The sequence below is a fragment of the Kogia breviceps genome, chromosome 16, assembly GCF_026419965.1.
Source record: "Kogia breviceps isolate mKogBre1 chromosome 16, mKogBre1 haplotype 1, whole genome shotgun sequence".
NCBI lineage: Eukaryota > Metazoa > Chordata > Mammalia > Artiodactyla > Physeteridae > Kogia > Kogia breviceps.
Genome location: NC_081325.1, coordinates 68,531,078 through 68,547,486, shown reverse-complemented (window position 1 = coordinate 68,547,486; position 16,409 = coordinate 68,531,078). Strand labels below are relative to the sequence as shown.

The 16,409-nt window shown below is 37.9% G+C and overlaps 1 protein-coding gene across 1 annotated transcript in view; it reads right to left on the bottom strand.

Moving 5' to 3' along the window:
- TM9SF2 (transmembrane 9 superfamily member 2) overlaps positions 1–16,409 on the bottom strand; it is a 57,244-nt gene that overhangs the window by 3,684 nt on the left and 37,151 nt on the right. Inside the window, exons 11-16 of the mRNA XM_059041967.2 lie at positions 14,767–14,886; positions 11,641–11,698; positions 8,042–8,201; positions 6,128–6,279; positions 4,808–4,919; positions 1,151–1,322 (exon numbers count right to left, since the gene is read on the bottom strand). Of these exons, the coding sequence (XP_058897950.1) occupies positions 1,151–1,322; positions 4,808–4,919; positions 6,128–6,279; positions 8,042–8,201; positions 11,641–11,698; positions 14,767–14,886 (774 nt within the window). The remainder of the gene's footprint in view (positions 1–1,150; positions 1,323–4,807; positions 4,920–6,127; positions 6,280–8,041; positions 8,202–11,640; positions 11,699–14,766; positions 14,887–16,409) is intronic.

The following is a 16,409-nucleotide window of genomic DNA, read 5'->3' as shown; positions in this document are numbered from 1 at the left end:
CATTTATTAATTAAGACTTATGGCTATGGGCCTAAATCTATCACACAGCATCAAGATATACACCCCCCAACTCCTACCCCACTATGTTTGATCAATGAATGACCTGCAGTACGGAACTGATGTAAGTGCCTAAAGCTTGTTACATACTGACATAGCAACAGGGGCACTTCAAAACTCTACCTAATTTTCTTAAATGTTAACAGATGAGTAAAAAATAGAAAAGTTCTAATTTTTTAGAAAGATTTTTTTCTGGGACTTCCCTGGAGGTCCAGTGGTAAGACTTAAGTCCTTCCAATGCAGGGGGCACGGGTTTGATCCCTGGTCGGGGAACTAAGATCCCACATGCCATGTGGCCAAAAATAAATAAAAACTTAAAAAAAAATTTTTTTTTAAGTTTTTTTCTTTTTGACTCCTATATTTCCTCACATAGCATGCAACACAATCTTAGATAAAATTTTAGATGTACATTTTTTATGACAAAGAAAGGTCCCCCCAATCTTTTTTATTTTTTTTGGTGTAGTCCTTCCACAAATGCTGACCAAGCACCCACAGGGCTCTGAGATACAGAAAAGTTATCTAGGTGGACAGAGAAGACATACACCTAGAAATACCAATATAAAGCACACTGTATCCCATTAGGTACTTGGATTTTAAAGTGGAGATATAAACCTGTAGCTTAAAACTTCTAGAATAAGGGATGTCCTATGATTATCGTTTCTTGATATCATTTATTCTCAATCTCATCTTGACTTCACTGCCTCAATTTCTACTTACTCCTCAACTTAGGCAGTTAGAGCTTTTTATGCTCTTTCTGAAATGAGCAGAAGCAAGACTGCTCCATTAGGAGACTAACGGGAAACCTTGAGAGCTACTGGCTGAGATGCCCCTGTACTTGTAGCACAACAACGGACCCCGTTCAGTCTTCTCCCCTTAGGTTGTTTTCTCACCTTCGGTTTACTGATATTCACCTCACAGGGAGGCAGACCAAACTATGCTTAGCTGCACTCAAAACTAAATACAGGAGCACCGAGTAGCACAAGCTTTCATGTAATTGTAATTTGCCTAAGAACTTGTAATTTGGATACAAGTTAAAATAATTGTAATCTGCCTAAAAACCTATTAACTAAAAATAACTCGTTCTAATTCTTACCTGTAAAAAGAAAGAAGATCAAAACCATTATCATGGTATAACCAAAGTACAGAATTGTACTTGCTGTTCCTGTGATTTGCAGTTTTGAAAAAAAGTAGTGTATTGCGTATATTAAGAAATAAACTGCAGTAAAGCCACTGGTAAGGAATGAACGCCACTGCCAATGATAATCCTGGGTAGAAAAGAAAAAAATGAAAGATCAAGAATTACTTTCCAATGAGTAGATAACATGTAGTAAATAAAGTTATAAAGCAAACACAGCTAAGGGAAATAGCACCCCAAACCTAATTTTTGCTATTGGTTCCAGTCTCTTTCTCACACTGAACTTTGCCAATTTCCCTCCTCACTAAAGGTGCTGAAAAGCACCCTCTACCTTTGATGGAACTACTTAAAGACTGGCTAAAAACGTTTAGAAAAATCTTAAACAGTTTATGAATAATGAAGCATTAGGCTATATTTTAAAATGTATGTTTCCCCAAAAGAAAAGAAATATACGAAGAGTTTAGTTACATAATTCAAAATTAGTATTACTTATAGTCTAGTCATCTTTATATTATTAGGAAGAAGATTATCTTCAAAAAGACCTGGTTGAAACCCATTTTTAGTTATTACTAACAATTTATATAAGGTAGGTTTTTAAATACAGCTTCTCTTACTTTTACATAAAGTGGCTTACAGCTTAGCAGGAGATCTTCTAAAAGATACTTCACTATCTTACCCTTTGGAATATGTAAAAAATATATATATTTCAAAAGCACACCAAGATTAGAAAATCCTAAAGAATCCATACATGAAAACTACTACAACTAATAGATGAATTCAGCAAAGTTACAGGGTACAAGATCAACATGAAAATCATTGTTTTCATATACTGACAATGAATGATCCAGAAAAGGAAGTTAAATAAATTATTCCATTTACAGCAGCATCCAAAAGAAAAAAATACCTAGGAATAAATTTAACCAAGGAGGTGAAAGACCTGTATGCTGAAAACTACAAAACACTGCTAAAAAAAAAAATTAAAGATGATTTAAATAAATGGAAAGCCATCTGTTTTCATGGATTAGAAGACTTAATATTGTAAAGATGGCAACACTCTCCAAAGAGACCTACAGATTCAATGCAATCCCTATCAAAATTCCAAAAACCTTCTTAGCAAAAATGAAAAAGCCAATCCTCAGAGTCACAGGAAATTGCAAAGGGCCCTAAAGAGCCAAAATAATCTTCAAAAAGAAGAACAAGGTTGGAAGACTTACCCTTACCAATTTCAAAACTTAATACGAAGCCATGGTAATCAAAACAGTGTGGTGCTGGCATAAAAACAGCATATATACCACTGGAACAGAATTGAGACTCCAGAAATAAACCCACACATCTATGGGCCAATGTGTTTTCAACAAGGTTGCCTAGGCCATTTAATGAGGAAAGAATAATTTCTTCAACAAAAGGTGCTTGGAAAACTGGAGAGCCACATGCAAAAGAATGAAGTTGGACCCCTAACTAATACCATATACAAAAATTAATTCAAAATGGATCAATGACCTAAAACTATACACTTGGAAGAAAACATGGGGGTAAATCTTCATGACCTTGGATTTAAGCAATGAATTCTTAGAAACAAAAGAAAAAATTAGATAAGTCAGACCCTCAAAATTAAATGTGGTGCAAAAGACATCATTAAGAAAGTGAAAAGACAGCCTACAGAATGGGAGAAAAAATTTACAAATCATATATTTGATAAAGGTCTAGTATCCAGAATATAGAAAGAACTCTAACAATTAAACAAAAAGATAAACAACCCAACTTACAAATGGGCAAAGGAATTAGACATTTCACCAAACAAGATACCCAAGAAAATATGCTCATCATCACTAGTCATTGGGGAAATGAAAATCAAAACCACAACGAGATACCACTTCACACCTTCTAGGATGGCTATAATTTAAACACCCAGAAAATAGCAGGTATTGACAAGGATGTAGAGAACCTGGAACACTTGTGCATTGCTAGTAGGAATGTAAAATGGTGCAGCCACTGTGGAAAAAACAGTTTGATGGTTCCTCAAAAAGTTAAAACAAAGAATTACCATATGACTCAGCAATACCACTCCAATATATATACCCCAAAGAACTGGAAACAGGTACCCAAATACATATTTGTACGTGAATGTTCACAGCAGCACTATTCACAATAACCAAAAGGTGGAAACAAACCTAACGTCCATCAATGAATGAATGAATAAACAAACTGGAGTACACCTATCTATGCAATGCAGTATTACTCGGCTATAAAAAGGAATGGAAGCACTGATACATGCTACAGTGCGATGAACCTTAAAACATCCTGCTAAGTGAAGGAATCCAGACACAAAAGGTCACACATAATGTACGATTCCATTTACATGAAATATCTAGAACAGATAAATCTGCGGAGACAGAAGCAGATTGGTGGTTGCCAGGGTCTGAAGGGGAGAGAAGAACGGGAAGTAACTACTTAATGGGTACAGGATTTTATTTAGGGTTGATGAAAATATTTTGAGACAGAGAGAGTGGGTGCGCAACACTGTGTATGCAGTAAGTGCCACTGAATTGTTCACTTTAAAATGGTTGATTTCATGTTATGTGAACTTAACCTCAATTTTTTTTAAAAAAAGCGTTTCAAGTTTAACGAAGTCAGATTTTATCACCTGTATAGAGAACAACCATAAAAGAATGATTAAACACAATCTAAATCTTTAAAAGTCACCTAAGGACCAACACACATCACCATGTTGCCAAGTATATAACTCATAACAATGTAATCTCTGAAATGTTTTAATAAATTTTTCCACTTAAAATGTTTATTTTCACTAAGTTTTCAGTCTACAAGTGTATCACAAAAAAAAGAATATTAATTTTAAAGTCAGACAGTTAAACAATAAAAATTCAGCAAAATGTGTTATTCTCAGGAAATTAACATTTTAAAGTTAAGCTCTAAATAAATAAATATACTGAGCTAGGATACTATCTTAATTCAATCTTAAAGAAGGCTACATTCGATTTAGGAATACAGGTCAATTTCTACCTTAGTAACACATATTTACAGAAATTACTTCAATTACAGTTAAGTCCCCTACATATGAACCTTCAAGTTGAGAACTTTCAAAGATGCGAACGTGCATCTGGTTCCAGCAAGGAACCAGCACGTGTGCCATCAGCGTCAGGCGTGAGTGACATTGCAGCTGGCCCTCCATCTCCTATTGCTGACGATCCTTCACTCTACCATCTCCCCCCTCCCCTCCTCCTCTAGTCAGTCACTCTTCTTGCCTGTTCACTCGATGCCAGCCCTTGTACCCCAACTGTTGTACCATACTACTGTACTTTTCAAGGTGCTGCACTGTAAGATTAAAAATGATTTATTTTTTCTGTTTTTTATGTATTATTCATGTGAAAAGTATTATAAACCCATTACAGTACAGCACTATAGAGCCGACTGTGTTAGTTGGGTACCTAGGCTAACTTTGTTGGACTTATGAACAAACTGGACTTACGAATGCACTCTTGGAACAGAACTTGTTCGTATGTAGGGGTCTTACTGTAATAGTATTCAAAGTGGCCTTATGTCAAAATTATAAATACTGTCCACAAATTTATGTAACTGAATATTGCTAATACATACCTCTGCACATAGGTGGAAATAGCAAAGAAGTATGGTTGCTTCAGAACAGGTAATAACCAAAATGATAAACACCAGGAACAGGAAGCCAAACATGTAATACATCTGGTGTGACCTATAATCAAACATGTCAAGATGAAGCTATAAATATTTTCTCTTTGACAAAGTAAATGACACAATCTTCTCATTTTTCTTGAACTGAAAATGATTGCTTTTTCTCCCAACTAATCAAAGACAAATTCTCGTAGATTTAGACAGTGATGGGGCAGGGGCGGGGCAAGGGGAGGAAGGATGCAGCAGTGCTACCGGACTCTGCCTTCCTGTTCAGGGAGAACCTGAAACTCTTATTTATTCAAATACGCTTAGCCCATCTGTCTACTGGTGAGTCAGACAAATTTGATAAAAAAATTAATGTGAAGACAGAGCCAAACTAAGAAAAGGTTACATTTGGTACATATTGTTTCTTATCATATATGATAAAAATCAGTTGAATTTGGAAAAAAACTAACAGTCAGGAATGAGACAAGTTCTAATCACTAAAAAGCTCCAATTTAGTTCTGACAAGGCTACCTGGAACCTTGGTACTTTCTGTAACATAGGTCAATGCGATCAAATAAGGATCATAATATACTGTAATGTACACACCCTAACAGTGAGGCTCAAAATTGCCACTGTGTGCTTTCCCATTCGAACAAGAAATCAGAGAATGAAGGGAAGTAACAACTTTGTGATTTTTTTTTCCCCCTTTGGCTGTGCCATGCGGCTTGTGGATCTTAGTTCCCTGGGCCCTCAGCAGTGAAAATGCAGAGTCCTAACCACTGGACCACCAGGGAATGCCCAGGAAACGACTTTGAAGGTTTTCTAGCTCAACCCTTCCTCCAATGCTGGCTTGAATACCCTCTATCAAGAGCTCAGAGCATCTTCTCCGAAGCACTACAGATGACTTATTAAAGAGCACGGGTTTGCAGAGATTTAGGTTAATTTTCTGTCATACAGAAAATGTAGCCGTGTGACACAGGCAAATTACTTAACCTCCAAAATCTCATTTTCACCTCTGTAAAATGGGATAATACCCACCTTACAGAGGTCTGAGAATTAAGTAAGAGTAAGAAATAATAAGCACTTGATTAATAATAACTTATCACAATTATTCTTTCTCACACTGAGAAGATAAACTAACCTTGTCTCTTAAGATTTCTGATAACTGGAGAAGGGCTTACATTTATAAGGTATAAATAGTAATCCATATAAACAAAAAGAGAAAGCTAGTACTACATACAATGGGAATGGGAATAAGAGGACTTGACTTAGTCCTTAGCTTACCAAATACTATTCAGAATGAAGAAAAGCTGTATAAAGATGCACCCAAAGGGCAAAATCCCTCCCATGATAATACCAGGTAACGGCTTTGTGTAGAAGGACTGTTCAGGAATTTGACGTGGAATCTGATTGGTTCGAACTGGGTGCTCAATGGCCTTCAGAAAAAAAAACAAAAGAAAGGATTCATAATTATGTATCTATAATCTAGTACAGAGAGGAAAAAATTCTTCTCTGTACTAGATTTGCCTGCTTTTTCTTAGCTTCCATGCTGACACGAATGGCGATACAAGTCTACCTAAGTCATCCAAGTGACATTTGTATTTAGAAGCAACAAACCAGATACCATCAGGTACAATATTCAGTCTGTCTTCTGGAACAAGCCACCACTGTTTCCAGCAGTGATCCAATGACTAACAGCTTTAGACAAAGTAAGAAACACACAGGAGGAGATAATATAGTACTCAGAAAATAGTACTTAATAAAAAGGCAGAGTTGGGTTTTTCCTTTTAATTACATACTTGCTGTAAGAAATCATGTGGTTCTGAAACTGTGGTCAATGTATATTTTTTGGAGATGGACAATGTCATCTTTATTAAAATTGCTCAATTTTACTAAGACTTAAGAACATGAAGAAGATAATGAATGGCTCTATGAAGCTTTACAATCCTAAGTTATTGGTGATGTTCTCAATTATTCTCCCTTTCGTAACACATTACATGGTAGTATAAAAACAAATGGAACCTAAAGTACCTAAACATAGTTACATAAGAGGAAAAAAAGAGTACGTATGTAGAAATTCATTTCCTTGCAAAAAAATTCAAAAACATACTTCTATAGTTTTTGTGATGACATATCAAAATTTAAAACTTGATATTCTCATTGAGATTATACTCCTGTGGACTAGATTATTTTACATGTAGGTATACATGTATACAGGCAGAGAAACACTAAATCATTCTTCAATTTTTATATTTTTAGAATTTTAAGTACTTAATCTATATAATTAAAAAAATTTCAAACCATATCAGTTTACTACTTATGCTATATAGATTTTAAGTCATAAATTAAACAAAATGCCAAAGAACTGAAAAATCTTTTAGTAGCCTGGCATGGTAGGTGCAGTGGAGACTGAAGTCTCTTAAAAATCAAAGTAGATAAGTTTCTTCCAGGGTTTTTCCAGGTCCCCTCACAAAGTGTACTAAACTACGTAATTTCTCTTAACCTTGTGGAGATACTTTCAGAGGAGAGCAAAGATAGTGAAGTAGAGTTAGAGGAGGACACTGAAGAATTCTCATTTTCCTCTTAGTGTGAGGGTAGAAAGGGGGCAGCAGAGGTGGAGACCAAAAGACTGGAGGGAGGGACTGAGACTTGATTATATTTCTTAAAATCAAATATTAGCAGGTAAGCATATAAAATTTATTCCAAAGCTACATATTAAAAAAATTACTACTCTTACTGTATAGTCACTTTTATTACAGCTTCACTTCCTAACCCATACTCAGTTTTACCCAGTTTACTTAGTTAAGTAATATAGATTAGAAACATTTATGGCTAAGAAAAAAATGCATGTACTTTTTAGGTTAAAAAAACTAATAATTTATTTTTAATGTAATACATTCAATTTTTTCATTAGTTTAAATTAGCATTTCATTTCCTATTAATCCATTTTAGTTTCCATTTCCATTTACTTATAAAACTTTGAAATCTAAGTTTACATCCATAACCTCTCTCTACCATACTCTTCTGAGTACTATTTTAAGAATGACTGCAGTCAAACTAGGAAGCCATCAATTTTCTATGAAATCCAGATCACACAGAACCAGTTTGTATTTTTTAGATACCTATGTCTTTTAAGGTGGCATACGCTAATTTCCACAGTTGAGATTCATTTGAATAAGTTAACACCTATAAACTTACATTCTTCTTAAAACCAAAGTATGCACCAATAAATGTTAGGGGCACAGATATGCAGAACCAAAGAGCCAATATGGCAACCAACGTCCCAAAAGGAATAGATGCTGAAGATCCTTCTCCCCAGAGAATCAGATTCATTATAAAAAAGTCAGCAAACACAATCCTGAAAGACACAATAGGTTTTTGGGTAAAACCTGAGGTGGAAGCAAAATGATATAGTAGCAATCATATATAGTTAATATCACGATTTCTGTGTTATACACAAGGCAAGTGGAACTGATGAGTCATAGGGTATGTGAATTTAAAAGTTTAGTAGAAACTGCCAAATTGCTCTTCAGATTGGTTTTGCCTGACTTAAACTCCTATCAGCAGCTTATGAAATTTACCTCTTTCCATATTTTCATCATGCTTGGGATTGTTAACTCTGTGGTTTTTAATTTGCATTTCCTATTGACAACTGCAGCTGAGTATCCTTGTGTTTGTTGGCTTTCTAGGTTTTACCTTTAGTGACTTGCTGGTTATATTCACTGCTCATTTTTCATTTGGGTCGCAGGGCTTTTGCAAAGTCACATATGTGAGTTATTTATACACTCCAGCAACTAACTCCTTGTTAAATACCTTTCTCCTAGTTTATGACTTTTAAGAACCCAAACATATGAATGTGTGTACTTCGTCCCTTTCAGTCATTCTTCTATGAGTACATTTTAATTTAATTTTTTTTTGCTGTACACGGGCCTCTCACTGCTGTGGCCTCTCCCGTTGCGGAGCACAGGCTCTGGACACGCAGGCTCAGAAGGCCATGGCTCACGGGCCCAGCCGCTCCGCGGGGCATGTGGGATCTTCCCGGACGGGGGCACGAACCCGTGTCCCCTGCATCGGCAGGCGGACTCTCAACCACTGCACCACCAGGGAAGTCCTACGAGTACATTTTTAAAACATGGCTGTAATAATACTATAATCACTTCTGTATATCCCCACACACACAGTTTTTAATCTTACCAAAGTGATCAATTTTTTTCCTTTACCTTTTGTGTAACTTAAGGAAGCCTTTCCTAACCCGGGCTCGGAAAAATACTCTTCTAAATTTTTGTCTAATTGTTACACCCGTTACATTTAGGTTTTAATCCACCTGGAACTGATTTCATGTGTGTGAGGTAAGAAGAGAATTTTTCTCCCTTCATGTGGACAATCAATTGTCCCAGCATCATTTTACATTGTTCCTCTGGTTCATGATGCCACGTCTAGCATGCTTCTGTGTTTACATGGTCTACTTCTGTGTTCTCTATCCTGGCAGCAGCCACAGGACCTCTCCAAATGCCTTTACAATACTTGGTCTTCTCATCAGGTAACGTGGTGAATTTGTATGTATCTCTAACAAGCTTTGTAGACTTGTCATATGGACTGTCTCTATTTTGAGAAGTTACTTCAGGTGTTGCAAAGTTTTTCTGTGGCCAATACTCCTGTGAATACAGTCTTTTCCCCACACAACTACCACTACCATTAAGATGTTTCACTTGCTACTGGTGGTATTCATAATCTTGAAATATTAGCTGATATCTAGCCATTTTGCCAAACTCTTTTACTAATTCTACAAGTTTATAGCTCAAATTTATTTATGTTCTCTGTATACAAATTATGTCACCAATAAATAATAATATAATCTCCACCTTTCTTTTTGTTTCATGTCTTAATGTAACTAGAACTTAAATAACTGAAGCCCTGAAAGTGATTTATGAAAATGTCTCTAGTGTTTCATCATTAAATGATGTTGGTTTTAAATCAGAGATGAGATTTTTATTAATAGAAGGGAGCATTTCTCTCTCCATTAAATTCTTTTTAAATCTGGAAACAATCTTTAACATTATCAAATGCCTTTTTTTTTTTTTTGGTAGTACGCGGGCCTCTCACCGCTGTGGCCTCTCCCGTTGCGGAGCACAGGCTCCGGACGCGCAGGCTCAGCGGCCATGGCTCACGGGCCCAGCCGCTCCACGGCATGTGGGATCCTCCCAGACCGGGGCACAAACCCACATCCCCTGCATCGGCAGGCGGACTCTCAACCACTGCGCCGCCAGGGAAGCCCTCAAATGCCATTTTACTGTGCCTACTGCAATAATTATATGCAGGTGCTTGTTTATTAAAAAAAAATTATGAATTGATTTCATATTATCAAATGATCCTTCTTTTCCTAGATGAACACCAATTCCCTTTGCCCTGGGGACCTGGGTTCTTGGCTCTTCTTCTCTCTACTCACCTCATCCTCCCCTAGTGAACACCTGTTTTTAAGGGTGGGATGAAGATGACAGATAAATCAGAGAAGGTTTGATCAGAGATGTAAAAAACTAGCATAGGATAATTTCTGTGAAGGCAAAAGGGAAGGAGTTTCAAGGAAAAGGTATTCCAATGTTACACAATGTAAAGAGGTAAAGACAGGGAAAATGGTTTCTAGATTTGAAAATGGGAACATCTTTGGTAACCTTAGAGAGAAGTTCACTAAAGTGATGTGGGAAAAAGATTATGTGGGTTTACAATGTAAATGTATGCTAAGAAAATCAGAGTAAAGGAGTATAGACTATTTTTTCAAGGCACTTTGTTGAAAATTGAAAAGAAGTAAGGACAGTAGACTAGAAGATGCTTATAGGAAGCTCTTTTTAGAATATGGGAAACATAAGCATATTTGTAGGAAGACATGAAACACATGACCAGAACACACAGGAAGAGAGAAACGGATTATGTCAGAGATTGGGGGGATGTTTGAAAGGCAAGATTCCAAAGGAAATTGTGGCTGACAGTCTTGGTAAGGAGGGGCACTTCTTCAACTGACAGCAGAGGGAAAGAAGTCAAAGGATACGGCTTGAGGAAAGCATAACAATTTGAATAGAACATGAATGGCTGAGAGGCATGTGAATCCTCAATGGAGGTAAAAATCTGAGACTATGTAACCCAATCATGTATAAAAATGCCAGCTATTCTTTCATTTCTGGCCCGCAAATGGAACAGTCCTGGCTTCAAGATTTAACCCTCGGCCTACTTTATTGCTGCTGATTATTCAGAGGCCAGTTCTTGCCCTCCATTAATCTGTGAGCGGGGGATAAACTGGGTTCTATTTCTAGGACCAGACACACATCAGATACTTGATATCAGAAGCTGTCTTCCAAGGAACCACAGATGTTCGGTTTTTTTATGTTGGTGGTTGTTTTTTTCATTTTTGGTATATGTTACTCTAATTAATGGAATACGCTTAAAAGTAGCTATACTTATGATAAAAATCCGAAAATGTATGCCTGCTTGAACGATCTTCAGGTGAGGATTCATTTCTGTGCTTAGGTCAAAAACTTTATATGCAGCCTTACATGACAATATGCCAGACTAAGAAACAGACTTTTAAGAAAAGAAATATAAAAATTTCTCATGTCTAAAGGTACCCTTTCCAGATAAGACATGTAGTTGCCATTCTGCAAATGTTTATTAAATATTCACTATTTAAAAATTAAATTCATTTTCTTGGGTACATAGAGACAGAAAAGATTAGACTTACAGGACAGAAATTCTGGGAACTAAAATATGACTATGTCAAGCAAGTTATTATTGAAAAATTCACTTACCCAGGACAAAGAAATGATGTTAATAAAACGTTTGTTTTCCATTTCTCACCTCCAAAGGCTGTAGAAGAAAACAAAAGTGGCATTAACATTAACACAAAGACTTTTCTTCAAAGCAAACCAAATACCCACACCTCAGGTCTGGTATTGGACAAATTAACAGACAGAATTGGGTGCCTATTCCTAGAAAATGACACTAAGCAAATGTCCTAATACTCCCTAATCAAATGATCCAAATCAGAGACACACATCACAGGACTTCCCTGGATAAGTCCCGCTCTAAAGATTGTTTCAGCATAAAATAAATCTAGTGTCAAAGGAAAGTCATCCAAACCAGTTTTCCTTTTCTAATCTTTTTTTTAAACTTCAAAACAAAACAAACCATTAAATTCTAACCCAGTTTTAATTAATGGGACTAGATGGAAAAAGGGTGTACTACAGATTCTCATTTATCTTGAGGTCAGTTTCAGAATTTGTTATAAAACTAGGAACCCTCAAGCTTGACATGCAACACACTTCAATGTCCATAGTAGGTCTGAGTCTCCAGGATGCCTCCAGCACTGTAGTTTCAGGTAGGCCGTGGGTGGTGGTGGGGAGATCAGTGTGTAGGATCAGGTGACCAAGAGTAGAAGGGTTACGGCCACTTGACAGAACAAATTTACTTACAAACTTTTTACTCTCCTTTGCCCCTAATTTTTCCCCCACTTTAAAAAAAACAATTAAAAACTTAAGTCTCTAGAGTAAAAAAAAAAAGGAAAATACTCCTCTGCTCCTAGTTTAAAAGTTAGATATAAAACTGGCTAAGATCTGAAAACCGCTTTGATTTTTTTAAAAAAGTTTTAACAGTTTATAAGCAAGTTTAAGTACCTCTTGCCCTAAAAGAAAACAAATTATATATATATGATTTGAATTCACAGCATTACTGATAGGCTTTTGTGAAATTATGAATTTTGGGTTTAATACAACTCTACTCAAAATCCTAATACATTGTTTGAAACATTAAAAATGCTTCTATAAAATGAAGCAGGGGCTTCCCTGGTGGCGCAGTGGTTGAGAGTCCGCCTGCCGATGCAGGGGATGCGGGTTCGAGCCCTGGTCTTGGAAGATCCCACATGCCACGGAGCAGCTAGGCCTGTGAGCCACAACTACTGAGCCTGCACATCAGGAGCCTGTGCTCCGCAATAAGAGAGGCCACGATAGCAAGAGGTCTGCGCACCGTGATAAGGAGTGGTCCCCACTTGCCACAACTAGAGAAAGCCCTTGCACAGAAACGAAGACCCAACACAGCAAAAATAAATAAATAAAATTAATAAACTCCTACCCCCAACATCTTTTTTTGTTTGTTTGTTTGTTTGTTTTTTGCGGTACGCGGGCCTCTGACCATTATGGCCTCTCCCGTTGTGGAGCACAGGCTCCGGACGCGCAGGCTCAGTGGCCACGGCTCACGGGCCCAGCCGCTCCGCGGCACGTGGGATCTTCCCGGACCGGGGCACGAACCCGTGTCCCCTGCATCGGCAGGCGGACTCTCAACCACGGCGCCACCAGGGAAGCCCCCCAACATCTTCTTTAAAAAAAAAAAAAAGAAGCATTTTTTTTTTTACTAGGGCCACGTGACAGTGTGTCTCAGAATGTTCTGCCTGATTAATATCCCACGTAATCTGCAGCTAGGAGAAATGAAGGATGGAGAGAAGATGAAGGGGAGGTGTGTCTGTCGGGCAGAGAGTACGGATCAGAACTCAAGTAGAGGGAACAGCATGTGGGAAGTTAGGTGCACAGGCTGACTGAGGAACTCAAAGAAACCCAGTGCACAGAAACAGTGAGAAAGGGGGAGCAGGCAGGGGTCCAACCGTCCCTCATATGTGTTAAAATACATATGACCATCCTAATCCTATGTCTGTTAGTAAAGAATGAAAAAAAGAACTGACAAAACTCACAGAAATTAAACACATTCACACACACATACATGAATATAGAACTTCACATACTCTACGCATCTAGCAAAGTCTAATATTTCTATTTGGGGTTGAGTCTAGCCAACCACACCTTAAGGCCACCTGTGTAACCCTACTGTGTCTTAGGGTTATTCCCTAAACCTTATTCCTATCACAAGACCCTGGGCAACCCGAGCCGTGCGTCAGCATCTCCCTGGCATTTAAATTCACAGATTATCTACGGGACCGTCTCAACGGGACTACAGGATTCCGAAGCAGGGCAAACTCGGGCATTTACTGACCCCAGCATAACTGCTTTCTAAGTCATCTAATCATATCCCCATCCTTACTCTGTGGCTCTGATCCTTTTTTTCCCACTGAACTTTATTTTACTTCTGGAAAGCAAGAATACAAGAGAATGCAACAAATCATGCTACAAAGGTAACTCACTTCAGGGCTCTTTAAAACAGTGAGATCTTAATTTACTTTAAGTACAGTTTACTTTTATAAATATTAAATGGATGTAAGTATGACCTCTCTCATATAAGGTATTCCTGTATATACTACTTGTTTTTTAAAATTTATTTATTTTATTTATTTATTTTTGGCTGCACTGGGTCTTCATTGCTGTGCGTGGGCTTCCTCTACTTGCGGTGCGCGGGCTTCTCACCACAGTGGCTTCTCTTGTTGCAGAGCACGGGCTCTAGGCGCGCAGGGTCAGTAGATGTGGCACACGGGCTTAGCTGCTCCGCGGCATGTGGGATCTTCCCGGACCTGGGCTCGAACCTGTCTCCCCTGCACTGGCAGGCGGATTCTTAACCACTGAACCACCAGGGAAGCCCTATACTACTTGTTTTAATAAATAAATCAGTGATACTCGTATACTTTTTCCTTTATTAGTCTAAATATGTTTCTATGAATGTAGCAAATCTAAGTTGTTCAGCCAAACCTGTGATGTCAAAACTTAAGAAGGAGAGACGGGATGATGGATAAGCAGCACCCAAATTTGTTTAACCCACTGTTCAAGCATGTTTGAACGAGCAAATCTAGGGACAGTCACCCGCTTCATTAAATAAGGATACACACCTATAACACATATTGTTTAAAGAGCATCAACTGCCAGATACAAAGGCTCAGACAACTGATGTAGCAGGTTAGACTCCTGATCTGAACACCCAGCAGGGTGGCTTTTACTTACACTTATAGAATCTGGCAGCGACATAGCCTGCAGGAGTGCCCAGCAGCACCCATAAGACCACAGCACAAGTCATCAGTGCTCCTCTGTTGGCAGGTGACAAAAATCCCAGGCAAGCAAAAACTAAAAAATAAAGTTATGAATTTTATTATGGTTTCCTTTGAAGTGATAGAAGACCCCTCTCATTTTTTAAACAATAAACTAAATACAACTTCATGAAAATATGCTCTCTTACCAGGCAACCACACTGAAACTTAGTAATATTTAAGGCACTGTATCTATAGGATCACACATAAAGCAAGCTCCAATCTGGAAGTCTCCTGTCAGGGTCCATAAGACCCCACCTTTCCTGTTATCAGCGGAGGCTCACCGGATGCTCGTGAGTGCTTTCAGCTCTTCTGAGATTCAAGTACAGCTTTTAAAATTAACATCAATAAAAAATATTCCCACTATAAAATATTCTCACTTTTTGTTCCTTTTAAAAACAATACTGAGTCCTCTGGGGTGAAAAAACCTCATAACATTAAAACATAAAGAGATAAGACAGAATCTAATCAAAGAACAAAACAGGGGGAAAAAGATTTCATAGTACCTATTCGCTTTGTGAACACAGTTACTGAAGGGCTTGGTCAATGACTTGGGAAATCCTGGCTCCTACCCTTATTCAGCTAGTTCGTTTTATTTGTTCTTCCCTATATAACCCTCCCAACTAATAAGAAAAGAAGTACTATCTTATATTGATAGCAATTCCAAGCTTTAAACTGCAAGTCAGAAGTTATGGTTTTCTCAGAAGAAATCCAAGAACAGATGCAGGTGGCTTTCTAATCCCAGGAGCACCAGAGCTCCCAGTGTTTCCCCGGGGTGCACACAGCCAGGCACACACCACTGCACACCCTCTGATCAGCACCAACTGAAGAGGAGAAACTCACGATTGATGACAGGAAACCAGACAGGGTAACTTTAGATGGCCTACTGGAATTTCAGTTAAGGTGCACCCCCCACCCCCAGTTCCTCCCAAGCCTGAGAAATGGATTGTTCTGAAGCAAAACTGTCCATAGTCGAGCAGTGAAGGGAAACAATTCCTATCATTTTCTAACCTAGGCTCTCTGAAACGTTCCTTCCTTACGAGTTCACTTTCTGGCTGACCCCAGCAAAGATCGGAGAGGGGCAGAAGGCAGCTCTCAATAAAATTTTAAAGCAGAATTTCACCCTCAAGCATCCATTCTGCTCTAACGCCACCTCAACTCTCTGGGGATTCCGTGCAATCGCCTGTGTCCAAACCTCTTTCATGACTCGTTTTCCCAATGTACCCTCTTCAGTGTAATATACTGACAAATGCTAGCCTCACGCATCACATCAGCATCTCCTTATCTAAGTTGTTAGTAGATAAATATGTTCTAGTTAGTCTTCTAGCTGAGCCAAAAGGTGCAAATCAGTAAACCCCAAACTTATTCAGGTGCTAGACATCTGGCATTGATAATGCTCTTCCCAAACATTTATGTGGTTAATTTCATCATAAAAACTTAGAACAATTTTACTAGCAGAAAATGATTATAGTATTGGGCATTTAATATGCAATAAGAACAAATGTTTGCTAAAAAAATGATTGAAAGGCCAGTGGTTTCTGAATTCTTCTAGTAACGTTC